The sequence below is a fragment of the Lampetra planeri genome, chromosome 15, assembly GCF_965212315.1.
Source record: "Lampetra planeri chromosome 15, kcLamPlan1.2.h2, whole genome shotgun sequence".
Classification (NCBI taxonomy): Eukaryota; Metazoa; Chordata; class Hyperoartia; order Petromyzontiformes; family Petromyzontidae; genus Lampetra; species Lampetra planeri.
In genome coordinates, this window is record NC_136121.1 from 10,216,039 (window position 1) to 10,240,259 (window position 24,221).

The following is a 24,221-nucleotide window of genomic DNA, read 5'->3' on the forward strand; positions in this document are numbered from 1 at the left end:
GGAGGCCCAGCACCGGTTCAGATAATCGCCCGTGAGCGGCCGGGGGTTTCGTAGCGCGGCGCACTCAGCACAGTTGTTGTTGTTTTGTTGTTGTTTTGTTGTTGTTGTCGCGTCACCAAACAACTCCGCATCCTAAACGTTGACAATAAACAGCAGCGGGTTCCAGAGGGAGCCGCCTACCACTCGCCCAGTGCCGGATTATCCTCGTAGCAACAGTAGCTACTACATAAGTAGCAGCTACAACACATGTAGTAGCTACACGTGTAGTAGCTACTACATATATTGTAGCTACTACATGTGTAGCTGCTACGGGCCCCGCACTTTCAAGGGCCCCGCGCTAAATGCTTTCAAGCTATCAATTCCGGTTAAATAATTCTGCACTTGCTCTATTCCTATAGTACTTTACCGCCTTCAACTTTTATGAACGACTGGGTGTTTAAGGTTAGCGATTTGTCGTATTGTCCAGCTGTATAGCAAATGAAAAAATACACTTACTTGACTATGCAAGTAAAAAAGTAATTGTTTATATTTTTTTTATTGTTTGGTATTTAGAGGCCCCCCTTTCATAACAACATAGTGCGGGGCCTGTAGCAGCATCATAGGGGCTGTCCATAAATTACGTCACGCACCTGGGGGGGGGGGGGGGTCAGACATTTGTGACGATGTGTGACGAGGGGGGGTTTTGAGAAATGTGACGTCACATCAAAATGCGCAACTTTAAATAAATATAGACAACACGTTCTACTTAATTAAGTAGACTTTTTAATACATGTTTTCTCCTACAACATCAGAGTGCAGCGCCACATTAAATACGCACTACAATGACAATAGTTTAAAGCGATTTGAAGCATATTTTATTTTTTTGGGGGGGGGGCAAAGCTTTGTGACGTCATATTTGAGGGGGGGGTCTGACTTTTTGTGACGTCGTGTGACTCGGGGGGGGAGGGGGGGTAAAAAATCGTCCAAAATTGCGTGACGTCATTTATGGACGGCCCCACATCTTAACCCGGCACCTGCGGGCCCCGTGTCTGTGCAGAGCACCTGAAGGGGCGTCTGGACGACTACGTGGCGGCACGCTGGAGCGGCCTCGTCTCCGTGGTGCGCAACGAGCGCCGCGAGGGACTCATCCAGTCCCGCAGCATCGGAGCGCGCAAGGCCACGCGTGGCCAGGTGGGCAGGGTGGGCGGTGTGGGTGGGGGAGCGGTGTGGGTGGGTGGGTGTGGGTGGAGTGGTGTGGGTGGGTGGGCAGGGTGGGTGGATGTGGGTGGGCAGGGTGGGCGGTGTGGGTGGGTGAGGGTGTGGGTGGAGCGGTGTGGATGGGTGGAGCGGTGTGGGTGGGTGTGGGTGGGTGGGTGGAGCAGTGTGGGTGGGTGTGGGTGGGTGGGCAGGGTGGGTGGAGCGGTGTGGGTGGGTGGGCAGGGTGGGTGGATTTGGGTGGGCAAGGTGGGTGGGTGTGGGTGGGTGGGCAGGGTGGGTGGGTGGGTGTGGGTGGAGCGGTGTGGGTGGGTGGAGCGGTGTGGGTGGGTGTGGGTGGGTGTGGGTGGAGCAGTGTGGTTGGGTGTGGGTGGGTGGGTGGGTGGAGCGGTGTGGGTGGGTGTGGGTGGGTGGGCAGGGTGGGTGGATTTGGGTGGGCAAGGTGGGTGGGTGTGGGTGGGTGGGCAGGGTGGGTGGGTGGGTGTGGGTGGAGCGGTGTGGGTGGGTGGAGCGGTGTGGGTGGGTGTGGGTGGGTGTGGGTGGAGCAGTGTGGTTTGGGTGTGGGTGGGTGGGTGGGTGGAGCGGTGTGGGTGGGTGTGGGTGGGTGGGCAGGGTGGGTGGAGCGGTGTGGGTGGGTGGGCAGGGTGGGTGGATTTGGGTGGGCAAGGTGGGTGGGTGTGGGTGGGTGGGCAGGGTGGGTGGAGCGGTGTGGGTGGGGGAGCGGTAGTGTAGCGGTTAGCGCGCTGCGCTACGAACCCGGCGATCCGGGTTTGATACCCGCTCACGGCCAACACCAGTGACGATTATCTGGACCGGTCCTGGGCCTCCCCTAGGTTGACTCAGCCTCAAATGAGTACCTGGTGCAGTGTGTAAACATCGCCACTGGGGAGACAAAGGCGGTCGGGCGTGGTGCTGGCCACCCACCCCCTCGTGTGCCGTGCCGGCCTTTATAAGTGCTCGCTAACAGCACTTGCCCCTACAGTCTGTTAAGGCTATACGGGGGATCTTTGTGGGGGAGCGGTAGTATAGCGGTGAGCGCTACGCTGCGCTACGAACCCGGCCACCCGGGTTCGATTCGCGCTTGCGGCCAAGACCGGTGACGATAATCTGAACCGGTCCCCGGCCTCCGGCTAGGTCGACCCAGCCTCAAATGAGTACCCGGTGCGGTGTGTAGTAAGCATCGCCACTGGGGAGACAAAGGCAGTCGGGCGTGGGGCTGGCTTTCCGGAAAATATCGAGTGAGAAATTGAGCCCAGGCCCCAGCCATAAGTGATAGGTATCCTGGATGTTATTGGGATATGCTGGATGGTGAGGCTTTACTGTGTAAATAAGGGGCCGTCCATAAATGACGTCACGCACCCAGGGGGGGGGGGTCAGACATTTGTGACGATGTGTGACGAGGTGGGGGGGGAGTTTCAGAAATGTGATGTCACGTAAAAATGCGCAACTTTAAATAAATATAGACAACACGTTCTACTTAATTAAATAGACTTTTAAATAAATGTTTTCTCCTACAACATCAGAGTGCAGCGCCACATTAAATACGCACTACAATGACAATAGTTTAAAGCGATTTGAAGCATGTTTTATTGGGATGGGGGCAGAGCTTTGTGACGTCATATTTGAGGGGGGGTCCGAGTTTGTGACGACGTGTGATGAAAGGGGGGGGGGGGGATCAAAAATCGTCCAAAATCGCGTGACGTCATTTATGGACGGCCCCTAAGGGCAATCGAGATTTTTTTGAAAAGCATCAAGATTCACGCTGAAACACAGTACCGACAATTCTTATTTCGATGTCCACCGACGTTCACCACTTCGTGTCGAGCATTCTCATTTATTTTCATCGTCCACCAAAAATCTCCCATCACGAATCCACCGATGACAATCCGCTTTAAAGACCCGCCATCCAATCAACTCGGCGCGCCTCAACGGATGAAAGCGAAGTGGTGGTGGACTTAAATACCTCCTCTGTGTGCGTCACGAAATGTGTAGCCTTCTTGGTTCTTTCGGTAAAGTCACGTAGAAGGGAAGTAATAAAATAATAAAAATAAAACATAATAAAATAATATAATAATTAAATTAAATATTATAATAATATTATATAATATTTTTATTATTTTATTACTTCCCTTCTACGTGACTTTACCGAAAGAACCAAGAAGATGAATCCCTGCAGTCACGAAAGCTTTAAATCGAAAAAGAAATGTGTAGTGTGCACCCACGGGATATTTGCCCACGGATCGTGACGACGACGACGATGATGTGTGTGTGTCTCGATAGTTTTACGGCTAGAAAAAAAAACTGCTCACCAGCTCTTCCACTTTCAGCCTTCATTAATTCCCGCGTTGAATTGTCTACCGCGCCAGAGGCCCCGTTTTAACAACGCTGCCTTGGCTATTCTCACCTTCAGCCTGACTCGATCACTAACTAGCCACAAGCCGAGCGCGCCTGCCTTGTTAGCCACCGCCAGCGACGAACAAAACCACACACACGTCGCTCGCTGTCCGCTACCGGGGGGTGCTGTTGTTGTTTTGGTTGGAAGCGATGATTGTCTTGACGGCAAGGACAACCCTCCTCCACACTCCTGGCATTTTCAACTCGTGCTGTTCATTATATACAGAAGAGTCTTCGCAAAGGGTCAAGTTGTTGTTGTCACGGACGTAGAACTACTGACCACATCGTTATTTTTACAAACTAAACTTTTTATTTATTTACCAGGTAAGGCTCACCGAGCTACAGGATTAGCTCATTTTCAGAAGCGACCTGGCCACAAATGATAGCTCAACGAAGTGGCTTTATCAAGTTTATCATCACATGGACATTGATAGCAGCCAAATACTCTGAACACGTGACGTTGATTCTAAGTGTAGAGGGAAAAACCGGAGGACCCGGAGAAAAAAATCCACGCGACCACGGGGAGAACATTCAAACTCCAAATATACTGTAGTACCACCACCATACATCCCTAGGGGTTAGGGTTTAGAGTGATTCGGCCACCATAGCCACTAAGTTAATGTGTACTGTTGCATATTCGAACAAACGACGTCAATTTTATCGAGTGACGGTGTGAAAAGTTACGTTTAATTCATAATAAGGTGGCGCGGACACGCCGAACAGATAGATGGAAGCCACCTTTGACAAAGGCCATAGTTTTGCACCCACGCGTTCAAGCGCATCGTCTGGACATCAATACCAGCAGCAGGCCGATCGATGCCCCCACCCCCACGTCTCCTTCATGAATAGAAAATTAAACACGAGCCGCAAGTAGTGCGATTTGTGGCCGCGCACAACCTACAACTATTGGCAATGTAGTAAAGCCACAGAGACCCGTAGAGATACATTAAAGATAATACATCCAGTGGCATGCACTGCTTCAACGGAGGAACAGCAAAAACGACACGAACTCTCGCTCTCTCTCTCTCTCTGCTGAAGGCCCTCTCTCGTCGTGACCAGCAGCAGATGTCGAAATGTGGTAAGCGTCTATCTACATTCTTAGGTTTTTTCGGTAAAGTCACGTAGGTAAAATTTTTTAATTAATAAAAGTCAAATACAAGATACACAGTCAATGCCAGTGAGTGGACTACCGGTCTGAAAGTCACCGTAAACGTGAAGAACAATCAGTTAAAGTAAAATAAATCACGACGTTTCGGAGGCAACACAAGCTTCCGTCTTCAGGTGGAACCGTCACAGCACGATTGCTGTATCAAGTGAGAGAAATTCCAAGAAAACAGTCCTTGTATATATACTGGTTGAGGGTGGGAGGAGCCATTGTGAGGTTTTATTTTATTTTTTATTTTACTTTTATTAATTTTAATTTTAATGTTTTACCTACGTGACTTTACCGAAAAAACCTAACAATATGAATCCTTGCAGTCACGAAAGCTTCAAATCTAGAAGCGTCTATCTCCTGAACCACATTGCTGTTGCCATCGTACGCGAGAAAATAATAGCCAACGTGTAAACGACATTGGAGTAACTTGAGTGTAGTGGACGCGTTATGGAAGTTTCCAGAACTCGTACACGTAATTACGAAAGTGGTAATATAACAGCAACTGTGGTCCGTTTACGACGATACGATCGATGGCAATTAACACGAATTTAATCAGAACATTTGGCAAAGTTAAATTTCGATTTAAATCTTTTGTGACTGCAGGGATTCATCTTCTTGGTTCTTTCGGTAAAGTCACGTACAAGGGAAATAATAAAATAAAATAAAACAAAGTCGCACAAAAGCCACTTGAGTGGCTTTCCCCTCCCTTTGCCAAGAAAAAAACAAATCACGTTTCATAACATCGTCCCAAATGATACCTCGCCTGTAGAAAAATTTAACGGCGCTCTCAAGAGATGTAATTGGTAACGATAAATCGACTTTCTAGCAGCCTTTCAACGCTCTAAACAAACACTTGGGGAGAGTATCTTTATTTTTGTTAAATAGACCTGTTCAGCCTTTGTGCCTTTCGTGGGCCGCCCCTGGTCCCTCCATCACAGTGAGGCTATACCTTCCCCTGGCGGATAAAGTGAGTACTACAAGCCCGAGATGATTGCTCTTGCGGATTGGACTGTGGTGGTGGTGGTGGGGACGGGGGGTGGAACGCAACGCGTTCGAGAGAAGGACCCCGAGGGAATGGAACGGATGAGATCCGTTTACGTGCTGGGTGGATTGTTAGGGGCCGTCCATAAATGACGTCACGCACTTGGGGGGGGGAGGGTCAGACATTTGTGACGAGGGGGGGGGGTTGAGAAATGTGACGTCACATAAAAATGCGCAACTTTAAATAAATATAGACAACACGTTCTACTTAATTAAATAGACTTTGTGATAAATGTTTTCTCCTACAACATCAGAGTGCAGCGCCACATTAAATACGCACTACAATGACAATAGTTTAAAGCGATTTAAAGCATGTTTTATATTTTTTTGTGGGGGGGGGGGGGGGGGCAGAGCTTTGTGACGTCATATTTGATGGGGGGGGTCTGACTTTTTGTGACGCCGTGTGACGAAGGGGGAGGGGGTCAAAAATCGTCCAAAATCGCGGGACGTCATTTATAGACGGCCCCTTACATCATTGTAGGTTCGTGAGAGAGGTGCCTGCAACCCGAGGGAGGCCTTCATCCAGCAATGGAATGATCATAGATGGTGATGATGATGGTTAACTCTGTGTAGAAGGGCGGTGATCTTGCGTTCGCAAAAATCCATTTGGCTCCTGCGCCCGATCTGCTTTCATTGCTCCATCTCCAGCGATGGATGAACACTAGGACGTGTTCCCACCTTTGGCTGTGTGCTGGGGCCACCCATCCACACAACCCTTCATGGGTGCTCGCGAACAGCACTTGTCCCAATAAGGATGATAAGGCTACCTGGGTGGGGGGTGGTATCTTTGTCTTTGTGCTGCGTGCAGGTGTTGGTTTACCTGGACGCTCATTGCGAGGTCGGCATCAACTGGTACCCGCCTCTCGCCGCCCCCATCGCTCACGACAGGTAACCAGAGTGATCGTTACTATAACTTACACGGGGTCTTCACGGCGGGAGGATGCTGCTTTTGGATTTAAGGACAACTTCAGATCTTTCGATTTAAAGCTTTCGTGACTGCAGGGATTCATCTTCTTGGTTTTTTCGGTAAAGTCACGTAGAATGGAAATAATAAAATAATAAAAATAAAACATAATAAAATAAAACTTCAGATCTGCAACGGATTCATGTTTCACTTCGCGGGAAATCGTTTAGTCGTCGATAAATGTCTTCGTGCCGGCAAAAGTGACTTCATGCGATGCCAAGTCACAGAGTAAAGCGACTTTACGTGATTTACAGCATTTTCCAGTTTTTATTTTTTTTGTTTTTTAAAATCTTCTATGCTCGACCCCTTCACCAACGCATGCTGACCGGTGTGGTGAAGTATGGTCAAATAACCCCCACGATCTGCACAGAGTTGACAAGTCCTCACCCAGCGGTAGATTGAAAAACAAAATATCCCAGCCGTGGATCGAATTTAAATCCCATTTCGTAACTACTGGACATCTGTGAAAAATAACTTTTTATAGGTCATCGGATTCCTCCAGTATAAATAAAGATTCTGATCACGACGTAACGCCGCGCCGTGTATGTAATTCTAACTTTCAAAAAAACTTTTTCAAATGCATCGCTGTTTTTTTATCAAACAACAAGGAAGGTTCCGATCAGTCCCGTACTATCTACGCAACATCATGCCGCCCTGTTCTCTACACCCCCCCCCCACCCCCCCCCCCGTAGGACGACAAGCACAGTCCCCCTCATCGACTACATCAATGGGATGGACTATACCATGGAGCCGCAGCAGGGGGGTGATGACGACGGCTTCGCACGCGGCGCCTGGGACTGGAGCCTCCTTTGGAAGCGGATCCCGCTGAGCGAGCGCGAGAGGGCACGGCGCAAGCACAAGACAGAGCCCTATCGGTGCACAGACACAAAGACCCCCCCCCTCTCCCCCTCTCCGCCCCCGGATAACGATTCCGACACTGGTCAATCGGGTACCCAATACCCGTACTCTACTCGATACCCGACTACCCGTACCCGGCCGGGTACGGGTACAGGTACCCGCTTGCGACCCTGGTGCGGCCGGGTACGGGTAGACCGTGAGTCACTGGTGAGTAACCGTTTGTCACTCATTTCGGGTAGGGTACGGGTATGGGTAGGGAACGGGTACCCATTTGCGACCCTGGAGCGGCCGGGTACGGGTAAGGAATCAAAACCCGTTTGCGACCTCTGCTGGTCAACAAAAAAAAACATTTTTTTCTGGCCTAATTTCAGGGTGCTGATTCCAAATCTGATCTCAGATTTGCTCTATCACATCTCATTTTTATGCTATCGGCATACCCCATTTTCATTGATTTTACCCGAAATTAACTCTATCACTTATGATTGCAAGTTGTTGCGAGTCAGTGACTGCTTTAGTGTTAAAATATGGTGCTGTATTTTTAGGATAGTGCGTTTATAATATCATATTATGTAGATATCAACATTTATTTAATATTTTTCTTCTGCAGTTTTAATTGAAAATGCAATATTTGATATCTCAAAAACCTGATGTGATAGACAAAAACTGATGCCAGATTTGGAATCAGCACTCCAAACTTACCTTACAGCCGTTGGAATACCTTATGCCAGAAAAAGTGTGTTGACCAGTGTTGTGATGAATCGTGGGGGTTGTTTGACCATACTTCACCACACCGATGAAGGCCGGAACGTGCACGTGATGGGGCGATGTGGCCAGCACCACTCTCGGCCGCCTTTGTCTCCCCAGCGGCGATGTTTACACATCGCAACAGGCGATAAACTTGTTCGTTTGTATGTTGAACTTCTTTCGCACAGTACGTAGCTGACCGTGCTAATCGGAGGTACGGGGGAAGGACACCAATCTAATCGCACAAAGCGGTTCTAATTTGAGGCTGCTGAGTTGACCCAGGACCGGTTCAGACAATCCGTCACCCGGTGTTGGTGGCCGGGAGCGGGAATCGAACTCGGTTCGCCGGGTTCGTAGAGAGGCACGCTGACCCGTTGCGACCCCCGCTCAATTGGGATCGCGCACACAGCAGCAGCAGCAGCGTCGCTCCCTGCTGCGACAACTTGGCAGGACCCTGCTGAAAAGGAGTCTTGAGACTCGGGGATGCGCAGTAGCGATGTCGATTCAATTCAATCCCTCGGTTCCCCCCCCCTGCACCCCAGGTCTCCGGCGATGGCCGGGGGTCTCTTCGCCATCGATCGGGACTTCTTCTTTGAGCTGGGACTCTACGACCCCGGGCTGCAGATCTGGGGTGGCGAAAACTTCGAGATTTCCTACAAGGTGAGGCGGCAGAAGAATGACGACGGTGGACCCGGGACGTGAGACGCGTCGGGCGGAGACGCCGTTTGAGATTCGGCGGGTCGTCGCGAAGTCATTTGATGGCTTGTTCCACCACCAGCACCCCGCACAGATCCCTCCACCAATGTCTCATCGCCGTCCCATTGTCACGTGATCATCGCAATGCACGCGCGCAGCACGCTCGGGCATTGTCTAGACCACCAAGCTCCGCGGAGAGACGAAAGCGTGGCTGGCCGCCCCTCCGATTAGCACGGTTGGCTACGTATGGTGCGAAAGAAGTTCAGCACACGTATGACGCAATTGCAATATACCCCCTACTCCCCAAATCTTAATCGCTCCGTCCTCACCAGGACGAGCGTTTAGCCATCGATTAAAATTTGCCCACACTCACGAAGGGGGGCGGTCGGACGCCAGTGGAATCTCACCCGTGCCACCAAGCAGCCGGAGTCTTGCCGTCGAGAGCCACTGTACACAACAACAACAAGAACAAGAGAGAGATAAATGATGCGGATTAGCCTTTATCGGACCGTGTAATTACCCGTGATTTAAGGGTTTGTCGCACTGGTAATTTTCAATTTATATACAACGCGCGTGGCTTACTGGGTTGTCTTCGTGTGACTAGCGGCTGCGCGCGCCAAATCTGCGCGGAGCGACTTGGCACGAGCGTAGGGAGGGATTCCCGTTGGTGGAGGCACAGAGATGTCGTCCGGGAGTGAATGGCCTGACCACGGACGCCAATGCAATGGTCCGTGATTCAATTTTAAATGGAATATCGCATCTCAAAAAGCCACTGGAAAACCAACCCACGCACACTCTCCGTAGCATGCGGCAAGTACTGTGTGCAAAAGCGCACGTCCGAGTTTAAGTCTGTGAGCTGCGCGATGGCTTCGGGAGCTCGGCGACAGATACCGCTCAGTCCTGTCGGAGAGCGGGGGCGTCAACTGGTCCAACACCATGTGAGACTAGGCTCTAAGGAAAGCTGTCTCGGGTGTGGACCAATCAACTTCAAGGACAGTGCACATTATCAGAGTTGTGTTTTTTGTTTGCATTATGACTGCAGGTATTGTGGTCTATGTAAACATGACTCCTTGTAAAAAAGGTGTCAGTTTTGTTGCCAGATAGAAGGGTAAAAAAACAATTATCAAGGTTGGCTTCCTTGTCCGGTTCGGGTGTCCGCAGTCGCACCGTGGGTCGTCTTTAATTCTCCGCTACTGGGGGTGGTGTGGCACAGCAGCGACCTGTTGCTGTTCCGACCGACCGCAGACAAGCGGGAAGACATCCAGAACCGTTGGCAACATTTGCCCGAGCTCTGGTCCTATATTAGGATCTTCGGTGACTATCATTCGTGAATGTTTATACATGCCGGAGGAAACAGGAGTACCCGGAGAGAGCCCACTGGAGCGATGGGGGTAATTAACACTCTCCACCCCTTTCGATTTAAAGCTTTCGTGACTGCAGGGATTCATATTCTTGGTTCTTTCGGTAAAGTCACGTAGGAGAAGAAACAGAGCTGTCGGAAAGACAGCTCTGTTTCTTCACCGGAGGACGGCTGCTTGCGTTTTGGCCGAAACGTCGTGAGAATTTAAATTTATTATGTTTTATTTTTATTCTTTTATTATTTCCCTTCTACGTGATTCAAGAAAGTTGTTCGTCGTCGACCGCTCGAAAACCGCGTCATAACGGGTGCACGCGTTCCGCGTTGTGCAAAACGCGTTCGCTAATGAACCGCTTTGATGGCGAAAACACGCTGTGTGAACACCACTCATTCAGCGAGGACACTTAAGCCGCATATTTATTTGGCGCACTCGGCTACGGGAGAAGTATTACGATGCCTTGAAGACGTGGCGCCTCCAATTTAGCGCATTTGGCTACGCACGGCGCGAAAGAAGTTCAACGTACACACATACACACAAATGTACGTACGCACGTACGCCCGTACAGAAGAAGTCATTGACTTGTCCAAACGCGGCGTCGCGCAGCTCGTCGGCAAGGTGGCAATTCAATCACCGGGCGTTTGGTTGTCGAGCGAAACATTGAGAGCAGATCGGTCCGTAGAATAGCCACGATCAATTTAGCAGCGGCCATTATTTGAAACGTTAAACGGTCCCAGTGCAGTGTAATCGAGTTCTTGTTAAAAACGAACACGTTATAGATGTGAAGTACCGGTGAAGACGCTGGACACCCAGGTTGAGGCACACGTATATTTATTTCAGCTTATCGGTACAGGACAACACTAGAGGGGGTAGCGGCCCCCTCACCCGGATAACTGGGGATACCCCCTAGCTAATCTCACCTATCCCCAAGTCCTCCTCTAACGAGCTAGGGGAGGCTAACTGGCCCGACACTGGTGAGTCGGGCTACGGTCTCCGGAGTCCCAGGGTCTAACCCTGGTTCACGGAACCACGCCTCTGGCTCGCTCCTCTGCAGCCCTGACAAGGGCGGCGTCGAGGGGAGTCCAGGGCTCTAGCTAGAGGATCTTCACTCTCCCTCCTTCGTTCCCAGACTGAGCCCCGAGCTCTCTTTGTCCTCCCCCTTTATACCCCCCAACAGGATCACAACCCCCCAGGCTGCCTGATGCGGACGTCGCTGCGGGCACCCCCCCCGTGTACTCCCGTAACTCCGCCCACTGTGTTTGTTACCCATTGGATCGTATGCACTTACAGCCCTCCCGTAACAGCCCTACATCACCCCCCCCATTACAGCTCGCAGCCGTCCCGGCTGCAACAATTCCAAATAAAGGAACAATTACCCCTCGACCCCGTGTGTGCCTCATTTTTTCAACAAAATGCAAATAGAAGAACAACAACAAGAACAACAACCATACCCCCGAAGGGAATGTCCGACGCACCCCCCCCCCCGCATAAATACGAAATCCGTAAGCACGTATGTACAACTAGCCAGGAACTCCCCCATCACACACAGCACACCCACGACACACAACGCACCCACAACACACACACCGCGCCCACACAACACAACACACTCAGTGTGCAAGGAGCACACCACCGACGCAGCATACAGTAACCATGACACGTGAAGGAAAATAAATAAGAAAATTTTTTTTTTTTTTTTTTTTTTTCTTTTTCTTCCTGCTGTATATTATAAGAGTCTGCGCATTTTAGCGCGCGTCCTTGCCGCAGGCCCGTCACACGGGGCAACCCCGGACGGCGGACCATCCGGTGGCGGCTGTCCCATGCGAGGTGAGGTCGCGATTGAAGTCGCGCGACTGTCGGCATCACCTGTGGGGGTTCCAGGGCGTGAGCCCGTCATTCCCGGTGCACCTGTGGGTGGGATAGCCGGCAACACATCAGGCGAGAGCAGCGACGGACCCTCCGAGTCGGTCGACCCCCCACATGCTTGGCCTCGCGTGCGTGGCGTGGGCCCCCGCACCGCAACAAACGGCTTCAGCCTAGAGGGGTGTACAAACCACCGGCGCCTCCCCCATTGGATTCGAACGCACTGAGGCCTCAAAACCTCAATAACCTCGACGGGGCCCCGCCACGGGCGTACGAGTTTAGAGGAGGTCGCGAGTGGTACCTGGGGACAGTGCAGCCATGCCCTGTCCCCCGGCTTCCACTGCAGCACGTGCGCGCGAGCCAGTCTGAGGCGCTCGTTCGCCTTCTGACGCCTGTCAGAATTTAGCCTCGCCGCATCCCGCGCCTCAGTCAGTTTGTCAAGGTTAAATTTAACGTGATCGTCCAATTTAGATTTGCCCAGCGGCACGGGGATCTGCAACTGTGCCCGAACAGGTGGGTCGGGTTCGCGGCCATACATAAGAAAGAAAGGTGAAAACCCCGTCGCAGCATGGGGAGCCAATCTGTATGCCGCTAGAACCCCTTGAATTTGTAAGTCCCAATCAGCCTGTGAGTCCGAAACTTGCTGCGACAACATAGACGTGATGGTGCGATGCAGACGCTCGACCATCCCGTCCGTTTGCGGGTGATAGGGGGAGGTTCGAATTTTTTTCGTTCCCAGGAGATCACAGACTTGTTTTAGGAGTTTCCCCGAAAAATTTCTACCCTGGTCGGTCAACAACCGCTCCGGGGCACCTTTGTCCATGACATAACCTTGGACAAAGGCGTCGACGATGGCTGCTGCCGACTGATTCGCCAGGGGCCAGGCCATAGGCCAGCGCGTAAAATATTCGACCCCAGTAAGCAAATATTTATTTCCCCTGGAGGTGGCGGGGAATGGCCCCAGAATATCCAGTGCGACCAGTTCATTTATTCTGGAGACCTGGATGGATTGTAAGGGCGGGTTCGACTCCCGTGCCGGTGGTTTGCGCTGCGCACACTGAGGGCATGCCGCCAACAGATCAGCGACATCCCTTGTCATACCCGGCCAAAAAAAATTCAGCTGAAGCAGGGCGAGTGTTTTCTGGGTACCTAGGTGGAGGAGGCGCTCATGAGCAGCCCACACCACCTTACCTCGTAGGCCAGAAGGGACCACCAGCCGGTGACGCTGGGATTTCCCGTCCCAATGCATAAGCAAGCCCGCATGGGTTTCCCATGCGTCGGCATGACCCGTCACACGCCCCCTCTCCCCGGCGCGACGACGCAACGCGAGGAGGGAGGCATCCTCCAACTGGAGGCGCCCCCATTCATCAACGGGCAATCCAAGCAGGGAATCTCTCCCCTGTTCGGCGATATCAATGGGGACTACCGTTTCATCGTCGGCGGCCGCCGCCAGGACCGGAACCATCACGTCCCCCACTGGCTTGCAACGCCCCGACCCCAGGAGACATGCGCATTCGGAGGCGGTTGGCATCCGTGACAGAGCGTCAGCGTTGGTGTGGCGAACGCCCTTACGATAAGTGGTTTCAAAACTGAAATCCTGGAGGACCTCCAGCCATCGGGACAATTGTCCCGATGGCTGTTGAACCTTCAGGGCGTACTGCAGTGCCGCATGATCTGTGCGGACGGTGAAATGCCGACCGTACAGATATGGGCGATACTGTTGGATGAAATAGACAATTGCCAACAGTTCCCTACGGGTGACACAATATCTTTGCTCCGTTGGAGACAACACCCGACTGCCGTACGCGACCACCCGTTCCACGCCGTCAACCACCTGGGAAAGCACGCCTCCAATACCCGTGTTGCTCGCGTCGGTGTCGAGCAAAAACGGCCTCGAAAAATCTGGGTAAATCAAGGGAGGAGCCTTCACCAGCGCGTCCCGAAGGGAGCAGAAAGCAGCTTCCTCATCCTGACCCCAGTGGAACCGAACCCCTTTAGATGTTAACGCGTGTAGGGGTTTGGCAATTGTTGCAAAATTAGCGACGAAGCGTCGGTAATATGATGCGAAGCCAATAAAACTCCTGACCTCTCCCACCGAGGTGGGAGTCGGCCAGGAGCTGACACACTGCGTTTTGGCGGGATCGGTAGCAATACCCGAGCGCCCTACGATGTGCCCCAAATAACGCACCGACTCGCGTAACAAATGGCATTTTTGGGGCTTAAATTTCAAATTAGCAGCCCGCATCTTTAGGAAAACCGCCCGCAACCTCTGGAGATGTTCATCAAAAGTTTTACCAAAGACAATAACGTCATCCAAATAAATCAGGCACGATTCCCATTGCAATCCAGCCAAAACCAATTCCATCAATCGCTGGAAAGTTGCCGGCGCTGAGTGTAAGCCCATCGGCAACCGGTTGAATTGGAACAGGCCGTGCGGTGTACGGAAAGCAGTTTTAGGTTTAGAATCATCGTCCAGAGGAAGCTGCCAGAATCCCGAAAGTAAATCTAGTGTGGAGAAGAATCGCGCTCCCGCCAAAGCGTCCAGCGATTCGTCCATCCGTGGGAGCGGGTATGCGTCGGCAACCGAAATTTTATTAAGGCGCCGAAAATCCACGCAAAACCGCAACGAGCCGTCCTGCTTTTTAACCAGGACGATCGGCGCTCCCCACGGGCTGGTGGAGGGAGAAATGATGTCGGCGGCTAACATGTCATCAACAGCCGATTTGACATGGTCCTTTTCGGCGGGACTTAACCGAAACGGATTTTGGCGAATTGGCGCGCTGTCACCCGTGTCAATATGGTGACGCAGCAGGTGAGTGCAACCCAAATCATATTTATCACGACTGAAAACGTCGGAAAATTCCCTCAGTAGCGTTCTAAGCTGTTGGCGCTCTGAATTTGTCAGGTCCGTCGATCCCGCACAAAGCGCGTCGATCCACCCTTCATCGCTGTCCGAATGTGGGAGCATCCGGGAAGCAGTGCCAACGTGGTTCGCGACAGGTTCCTCGCAGGGCACTGGCGTCGCGTGAGCGAGCACCGTCCCTTGAGGAACCACCACCGTCTGCGATCCCACATTTAGGACCGCGATGAAAGGGTCCCCGTCCCCTCTTACGACGGTCTGGGCCGGAATCAAATGAGGCCCATTAACCCCGGCCCTAGACGGTCCCAGCAAAACACCCTGATCCCCTATGCCCTTAGCGAAGGGCTTACGAAGTTTCAGAGGCACTAGCATTTGAGCTCCCGGCGGCACACGAACAGTTTCAACGACGAACGCCGGTACCGTCGCGAACGCCGACCGAGCCGCCGCAGGGGATGGCAGGAACGCCATGCGCCGCCCCGATGGAAGCTCAATGCATCCTTGGTCGATCAAAATACGAATGGGCATTTTACCTAAGAAATCCGTCCCCAGCAGGCACGGAACCGCCAGCGAGGAGGAAACGAAAATCGGCCCCGACAATTTGATGTCCCCAATAGAAATTTGCGCTCGAATCTGTCCCATGATGCCGAGAGAGCCCCCGTTAGCGGCATAGAATGGGACGTTAACCGGCAGTAAAGGCCGGCTTTGTACGGGCAGAATATTGTAAATTAATTCCGAAATGATTGTCGCCGATGCCCCCGTATCGACCAAGATGCGTACTTCTACCCCGTCAATGTGTCCGACTACGGCCGACGACCCTGACGACGCGGCTACCACGCGATGGGCCAACACGGACCACTGTTTGGGCTCGATTTGAGTCCCCGCAGTGATCCGCGTTGGCCCCTCGCAACGCGACATCGGCCCCCCGTTTGTTGTGGTGCGAGAGCGTGCAACGGGTAGGTGCTTTGGCCAAACATGTGTGGTGCCGCGACTCGCCGGGTCATGTTGCTGGAGCTTGGGAGGAGGAGGCCCGGCGTCCCGTCGAGCCGTCGTCCCGCGCTGTCGAGGAGAGCGGCACCCCGAGGCGACGTGGCCCCGGACGCCGCAGTTGAAACACCGCGGGAGCCCCGGTGGAGACGACGGGCGGTTGAAACGGCTTGACCCGTCCCGGGCCGACCGTACTTCTTGCGCCTGTTGCCGTCGATGGTCGACGGCGAAGAGCTCCTCCGTCGGAAGGGTGGCTGCAGCCACCGCACGCCCTGCCGATGCCCTGCTGGCTTTCCGCCGCAGGGACAGAAGGTTGGCGTGAAGGAGGCGCGCCGCCTGAAGAGAGGTCATCTCGGCGTCCTCCTGTGCGACGACAGCGATGTCCAGGTCGTCTGCCAGGAGGAGTATTTTCTCCGTGACCATCGCGTCCACGCCATCGTCGTCCATACGGGGAAAAGCCGTCTTAGCCAGCGCTAGGAGGCTCGTCCTGTATGCCAGGGGCGACTCCTTCTCACCCCGCTTGCGCTCGTAGAACCGCTCTCTGCATTCCGCTGAAGGTCCATAGACCCCGGCCAGCAGCTGTAGTGCCTTCGGCAGAGTAGACCGCTTCTCTTTTGGCGCCGATGTGAGGGCGGCGAGCGCGTCTGCGTCGAGGAGCGCCGGCAGCGCGCAGAGGGCTTCATCGTCGGACCACCTTGCCATTTCTTGGTGGGCGATGAAGCGTCGCTGGAAGCCGCCCCAGTCGCCCTCTGCACCAACAAATTCTTTCAGCGGAGGCAGCCGTTGTTGTAGCGCAGCGTTCGCCTTGGACGTCTGTAGGCTGCTATCCCCGGGACTCGGCTGTGCGTCGGCGCGAATGGCAGATGGAATCGCCTGTCGCGGATGTGATGACGCTCCCTCCGCTGGAGATGACGCAGCTGTCCCAGCGAGAGCGGTGTCGGACCCAAGGTTGAGCCCGGCCACGCCCTCCGCAGCTGCCGTGACGATGGCGGGAAATTCAAAGTTTGAGTTTTCAGAAATGGCGGGAAGGCGCTCAGGTTGACGACTCCCCTCGCCCCGTGGTGGACCACCAGCCCCCAGCCGCGTGATGTTTTCCAGCGTGGCGGCAGCGGCGTACAGTAGCTCCGCCAGTCTCTCGTGAGCCAGCCGTAGCGCGTCTGGCTGCGGCCCCTCTTCATGCCGATGCCCCGGTAGGAACGCGTCGGCCCCCGGCTGCGCCATGTCTTGGTGAGCCGCCTCGGGCTCAACGACTTCAGCAGTGTCCTCCTCCGGTACTCTGGCTCGAGCTGTCTGACGTGTTTCCATGTCCGTAGTACTTCTGACACCAGATGAAGTACCGGTGAAGACGCTGGACACCCAGGTTGAGGCACACGTATATTTATTTCAGCTTATCGGTACAGGACAACACTAGAGGGGGTAGCGGCCCCCTCACCCGGATAACTGGGGATACCCCCTAGCTAATCTCACCTATCCCCAAGTCCTCCTCTAACGAGCTAGGGGAGGCTAACTGGCCCGACACTGGTGAGTCGGGCTACGGCCTCCGGAGTCCCAGGGTCTAACCCTGGTTCACGGAACCACGCCTCTGGCTCGCTCCTCTGCAGCCCTGACAAGGGCGGCGTCGAGGGGAGTCCAGGGCTCTAGCTAGAGGATCTTCACTCTCCCTCCTTCGTTCCCAGACTGAGCCCCGAGCTCTCTTTGTCCTCCCCCTTTATACCCCCCAACAGGATCACAACCCCCCAGGCTGCCTGATGCGGACGTCGCTGCGGGCACCCCCCCCGTGTACTCCCGTAACTCCGCCCACTGTGTTTGTTACCCATTGGATCGTATGCACTTACAGCCCTCCCGTAACAGCCCTACAGATGTATAAAAACAAAAATTACGCACGCACACACGAGACCGCAGAGATAGGCAGGGATAATTTGAATCAAATACGGTATTTTCATTTTGAACCAAAAGATATTGACGATTCACTTTGGCTACCAGAAAACGATCGATCACGATTGATCGGCGTGCCCGAGGCGTGCTTTGCTGGAAGACACAGGGCCCAAGAATCCAGGCGTGCGGTCCATTCATTTAAAGTGGCACAAACGTTGACGTTTCAACCCTGGGTTTTGGTCACGTAAATCCCTGCTTGTATTCCTATGCCGGCTTAGAGAGGCCTTCATCTAGCACAGGGGTTGGCATCCAAAATAAAAAGAGCAGCAATTTGTGTTTGTAATTCGGTGACAAAAAACGTCAATACAGTATTTCGAGAGCCGCATGGCACTGCGTGGTAAATACGAAACGGTGGTCCTTCATAAATAACGGTCACAAACCAGTTCCTTAAATAGCCACATGCGGCTCCGTAGCTGCAGGTTGCAATCCCCTGATCTAGCAGTAGATTGATCATGGCTGATGATGATGATGATCGAAACCTGGATCCGATCTCAGTATTTGTGGCTGAGGACTCCGTTCCCTGCGGGATTTGCCTCGAGGACCGGAAGAGGCAGCCACAACAAACGCCAGTGTTCCCTGCATTCGCTAAAAAAAAAAAAACACGCTGACCAGCGTCGTAAAAATTATTGTCAAGCAACTCCTCAAAACGTCAATGCGGTGCGGTTGAGGCCCTCACATCCGGCAATGGATTGGCAGAGGTCTTCACATGACAATAGGCAATTACAGGGGGGGTCGATGGATAGTTGCTGGAAGGTGAGAATGAGGGTGGCGATTAAAGTAAACTAAACAATTTTGTTTTATCTTACTAGGTAAGGCCCACCGAGCTATATTTAGCTCTTTTTTTTCATAAGCGACCTGGCCGCACATGATAGCTCAACGAAGTGGCTTATCACGTGGAAATTCATAGCAGCAGCCAAATACTCTAACGCGCGTGTTTCTAAACATGGAGGGAAAAACCGGAGGACCCGGAGAAAAATCCACACGACCACAGGGAGAGAGACACGCAAACTCCAAATATACAGCCATCGTCAGGCTCGGTATCGAACCCACGTCCTTCTGTATACCAGGCGAGGGAGTTAACATCTCGCCGCCGCGGCGATTATGTACGGCAGTTGGCAGCGGTGCCGGCGGCAGTGACGGTGATGGCGGCGTTGTCGCGGCGTCTCCGTGTCCCCGCAGATCTGGCAGTGCGGAGGAACGCTCCTCTTCGTGCCCTGTTCGCGCGTGGGCCACATCTACCGCCTCGAGGGCTGGGCTGGAAACCCTCCGCCCCCCAGCGTGGGCCCAGCCCCCGCGCTACAGGTAGGGGTCGTTTGCGTTGCACGCCTGTCTTTGTGGGCGCCGCTGTGGCGAGATGTTAACTAACCTCGCCGAGTATGCAGGAGGTCGTGGGTTCAAGCAAACTCCAAATATACAGCAGGCTGACGCCTGCTGTATATTTGGAGTTTGCTTGTCTCTCTCCCCGTGGTCGCGTGGATTTTTCTCCGGATCCTCCGGTTTTTCCCTACACATTTCGAATCGATGTGCGTTTACAGTATTTGCCTGCTATCAATTCCCACGGGATGATAAGCCACTCCGTTGAGCTATTATTAGTGGCCAGTTTGCTTCTGATAAAGAGCTGTATAGCTCGGTGAGCTTTACCTGGTAAAATCAAAGATAGTTGAATCAATTTGAATCTACAGTTCAATAAGTTCTCGTTGAACGCGGTAGTAGATGCGTTCCTGAAAATTTAACAACGCGTTAAGCGCAAACAATTCAGATGTTTCACCACTGTTATTGTTTGTGAGCGGGCATCGGACTCGGGTGCTGAGCAAAGTGCTCTAACCACTACGGCCACCGTTCTCGGACAAGGTGACACACACACGTGTGCACGCTCATTCATTAATTAAAGTGCATTTTTAAATCTGACTTAGAACAAGCAGTGTGGGAGTGACTGAGCAAAGGGCAATTTGCAAATGACAGGAGCCTCCCAATCCTGCAGATAATGGAGGAAGGAAAAAGTGCAGTGTAGGGCAACCAACAAATTTATAGACGCTAGGGACCAAAAATATGCAATAAAGTAGCACTGCGATTTCTGTCGGTAATCTAGTAAAATTAAAGCCGGGGCATCACCGTGTGTATCACTGTGGGTTATGGGACAAATCTGAAAATAGTCTTGTTCATTGCGACGTTTTGTTCAGCGTTGCAAGTTGTGCGGCTCATTAAAATGCTTAGACGGACAGCGCTGGATTAACGCAGGGGCTTCAAGGGCTTGCTGCCCGAGGGAACAACACATGTTGTGGGGCCTCCTGAAATATATTCGTCATGTCCAGCCCAAATTTGTTAATCCACTGCTGCTGGATGAAGGCCCTCCCAGACCTTCATGACAACACAATAGCGATTGGCCTCACCAGAACCCGAAATTGGCTAAAATGCAATACTCGAGCCAATGTGATGAGTCCTGCAGGTAACGTGGTCATTTAAGCCTTAGCATCCCAATGTGTAATACTACGGGCTTACGTGCGCAAACAAATTAAGTTCGTTTTGACTTCGATGTAGCTTTCCGAGTTCGAATGGCACATTCAAAAACCGCAATTGAAAAAGCCGAGGCGAATAGCAACGCCGTGTTTTGGTATTGGGCATGAGTGGTGGTAGAAGAGTCGAGGAAAGAAACTGAACAGCCAAAGAGGGGGCCCCCCCAAAACTGTAACAAACTAAACTTTCAACAATACACATTTTATTTTATCAGTTAAGGCCCCACTGAGCTATGTAGCTCTTTTTCAGAAGCGACTTGGCCACAAATGATAGCCCAACGAAGTGGCTTATCATCGTGTGCAAATTCAAATGCTCCAAACGCATGCTTCTTAATGCGGAGGGAAAAACCGAGTGGACCCGGAGAAAATCCACACGACCGCGGGGGGAGAGAGAGAGAGAGAGAACACGCAAACTTCAAATAAACAGCAGGTGTCAGGGTCAGGATCGAACCCATGGCCACCCCCTTAAAAATGAATCCGATGCTGTCGTTTTTACAGAACTACGTGCGGGTGGTGGAGGTGTGGTGGGACGACTACCGGGACTACTTCTACGCGAGTCGCCCGGAGACTCAGGCGCTGCCCTACGGAGACGTGTCGGCGCTGCACCGATTCCGGCGTGAGCACAACTGCAAGAGCTTCAGCTGGTTCATGGAGAACATCGCCTACGACGTGCTGCAGTTCTACCCACTGCCGCCCAAGAACGTCGACTGGGGAGAGGTGGGTGCCGCCGTCCCCAAAGACGAAGATTCCCCCGTGTGGCCTGGAACGGACTGGGGAAAGTGCTGTTAGTAGCGAGTAGCACCCATGAAGGCCGGCACGGCACATGAAGAGGGGGTGGGTGGCCAGCACCACGCCCGGCCGCCTTAGTCTCCCCAGTGGCGATGTTTTTACACACCGCACCAGGTACTCATTTGAGGCTGAGTCGACCTAGGGGAGGCCCAGGAGCGGTTTCAGATAATCGTCACCGGTGTTGGTCGTGAGCGGGAATCGAACTCGGGGGGCCGGGTCCGTAGCGCAAAGTGCTAACCGCTACCGCCGCCTCCACCGCACGTAGATGTTTGCGGTTACGCTGCTGCATGGCTGTCGTTTCGCTCTCTGCGTGAGAGATGCTCCAAGCGTGTGGAGTGGCAACGGGTAACACTGGTCAACACACTTTTTCTGGCATAAGGTATTCCAACGGTAATTTTGGGGTGCCGATTCCAAATCTGGCATCAGTTTTTGTCTATCACATCAGGTTTTTGAGATATCAAATATTGCATCTTCAATCAAAACTGCAGAAGAAAAGTATTAAATAAATGTGGATATCTACATAAAATTATATTATAAACAGACTATCCTAAAAATACAGCACCATATTTTAACACTAAAGCAGTCACTGACTCGCAACAACTTGCAATCATAAGTGACAGTTAATTTCGGGTAAAATCAATGAAAATGGGTATGCCGATAGCATAAAAATGAGATGTGATAGAGCAAATCTGAGATCAGATTTGGAATCAGCACCCTGAAATTAGTCTAAAACAGCTGCAAAAGTCCAGGCCAGAAAAAACTTTTTTTTTTGTTGACCAGTGTAATTTTACATGGGCAGTCGTGCAAGAATTGTTGGGGCTTCATTTCTTTACGCTTTCCAACAAAGGTTGCATGCGTTTATGCGTTTGGCTCCGTCCGCCTTTCTGTCCGTAACAGGGGAGGCACCATAACTACAGAAAAGATGACCCAATATGAACCAAACCTTCGTATGATGTCACGTTTCCATTTGAGACTTATTGAAAACTGACCAAATTGATCATTGTTTCCCAGCACACTTGGGAAACACAAACCCTACTGTTACAAAATATATATTTTTAAAACACATATCTCCGAGCAGTTACCTGCATCCATACCGCTGATTAAACACTTACAGAGACGAATGCACCTCGAAAAGCGCGTGATTTTTGTTATCCCTCGCTTCTCGTTGACCCTCAAGATCCGTGGTAAAAAGAGCAACTTCTGCATCGACAGCATGGGCCACAACAACGGCGGGCTCGTGGAGCTGGGGCCCTGCCACGGCCTCGGTGGCAACCAGGTGACGCCAAACCTCGCCGCTCACTCGGTCGATCCCAGCTCCACGTACGAACCCTCTCGTCGCTCCACCGCAGGCTGACGGGGCTTCAGCACCCGCTTGGGCAGGGTCAGAGGTCGCAACCGGGTACCCGATACCCGTAGCCTACCCGATACCCGGCTACCCGTACCTGGCCGGGTACGGGTACAGGTACCCGTTTGCGACCCTGGTGTGGCCGGGTACGGGTACGGGTAGGCCATGAGTCACTGGTGAGTAACCGTTTGTCACTCATTTCGGGTTGGGTACGGGTACGGGTAGGGAACGGCTACCCGTACCCGGCCGGATACGGGTACCCATTTGCGACCCTGGTGCGGCCGGGTACGGGTACGGGTAAGGAATCAAAACCCGTTTGCGACCTCTGGGCAGGGTCGCGAGAGGGTTTTTCTGACCGCAGGGCCTCCGCACGACGGGGTCAGCGTGGGTCAGAGAAGGTGGATTTCGCTGAACTGCCCAGTTTTCTGCACACCGCGTATCCCCGTAGCCACCTACAGAAACCTGTTTGTGCGTGGTGGTCACCCATCTTAAGCACCATCCAGGCTCAACCCTGCATAGCTTCAGAGAAATTATGAGCTCAGGTGCTTGGTCACAGGCGTAATACATTATTACTACTACTACCAATACGACTACCCGTTAATAATGAATTCCAGCCATTCTGGATCCACCAATGGATGAAAACCTCCCCAGCCATATTGGTCATTGGGGTTTTTGACCATACTTTTCCACGCCGGTCAGTGCAGGTTGTGGAGGGGCAGTGGGGGGAGGGGGGTGGGGGGAGAGACAGTGCTGTATCTGACATCACTTGCCACGGATGTTAGCCGTGGTGAGGAATCTAACTCGGGTCACCGGGCTCATGGCACTGTGACACGGCTCAATCCCAACTCAAAATTTTCCTACCTTTGCCTGAAGGTGATCGAGATTTCACTTTTTCCTGTCAACTCCCACGGCCTCCACCTATCTCCCTCTCTAATGCCGCTGTGTTGCTCTCTCCCTCTCTCCATCTCCATCTCTGCCCCCCCCCGTGCCCCCACCGGCGGCTCTCCCCGTGAAGCTGTTTCGCCTCAACGACATGAACCAGCTGATGCAGCACGACCAGTGCCTGACGCAGGGCGGCAAGGAGGGCACCGGCGTCACCATCGTGCACTGCGACCGCACCGAGTTCAACGACTGGAGCTTCCGCATGGTGAGACGCGGCGACGGCCCAGCTGTTATCGAGCGCCGGGGGTCCACGGGCCGGATTTGGGGGGGGAGGGTGAAATAGGGGGGGGGTCCCCCACGTATGCTACTGGGTGGTGCTTTCCATCATTTGCGGTCGTCATTTTTGGTTCGGATGTCAGTTCACTGCTGGATGAGGGCCTGCCCTCACGACCTGTGCTGTCAATGAAGGCTGTACGTATGCAAAAAGAGCGCCACGGTGGCTAGATGTTAACTACCTCGCCTGGTACACAGGAGGTGGTGGGTTCGATCCCGACCCTGATGCCTACTGCTGTATATTTGGAGTTTGCATGTCTCTCTCTCTCTCATCATCATCACGGTGGTTAGGAGATGTTAACTACCTCGCCTGGT

The 24,221-nt window shown here is 52.7% G+C and overlaps 1 protein-coding gene across 1 annotated transcript in view; it reads left to right on the plus strand.

Annotated features, from left to right (window-relative positions):
* Positions 1-24,221, plus strand: part of LOC144722833 (N-acetylgalactosaminyltransferase 7-like) — a 119,035-nt gene that overhangs the window by 91,654 nt on the left and 3,160 nt on the right. Inside the window, 8 exon segments of the mRNA XM_078601280.1 lie at positions 1,037-1,170; positions 6,594-6,673; positions 7,442-7,624; positions 8,894-9,011; positions 19,224-19,346; positions 21,056-21,274; positions 22,524-22,622; positions 23,707-23,838. Coding sequence (XP_078457406.1) covers positions 1,037-1,170; positions 6,594-6,673; positions 7,442-7,624; positions 8,894-9,011; positions 19,224-19,346; positions 21,056-21,274; positions 22,524-22,622; positions 23,707-23,838 — 1,088 coding nt within the window.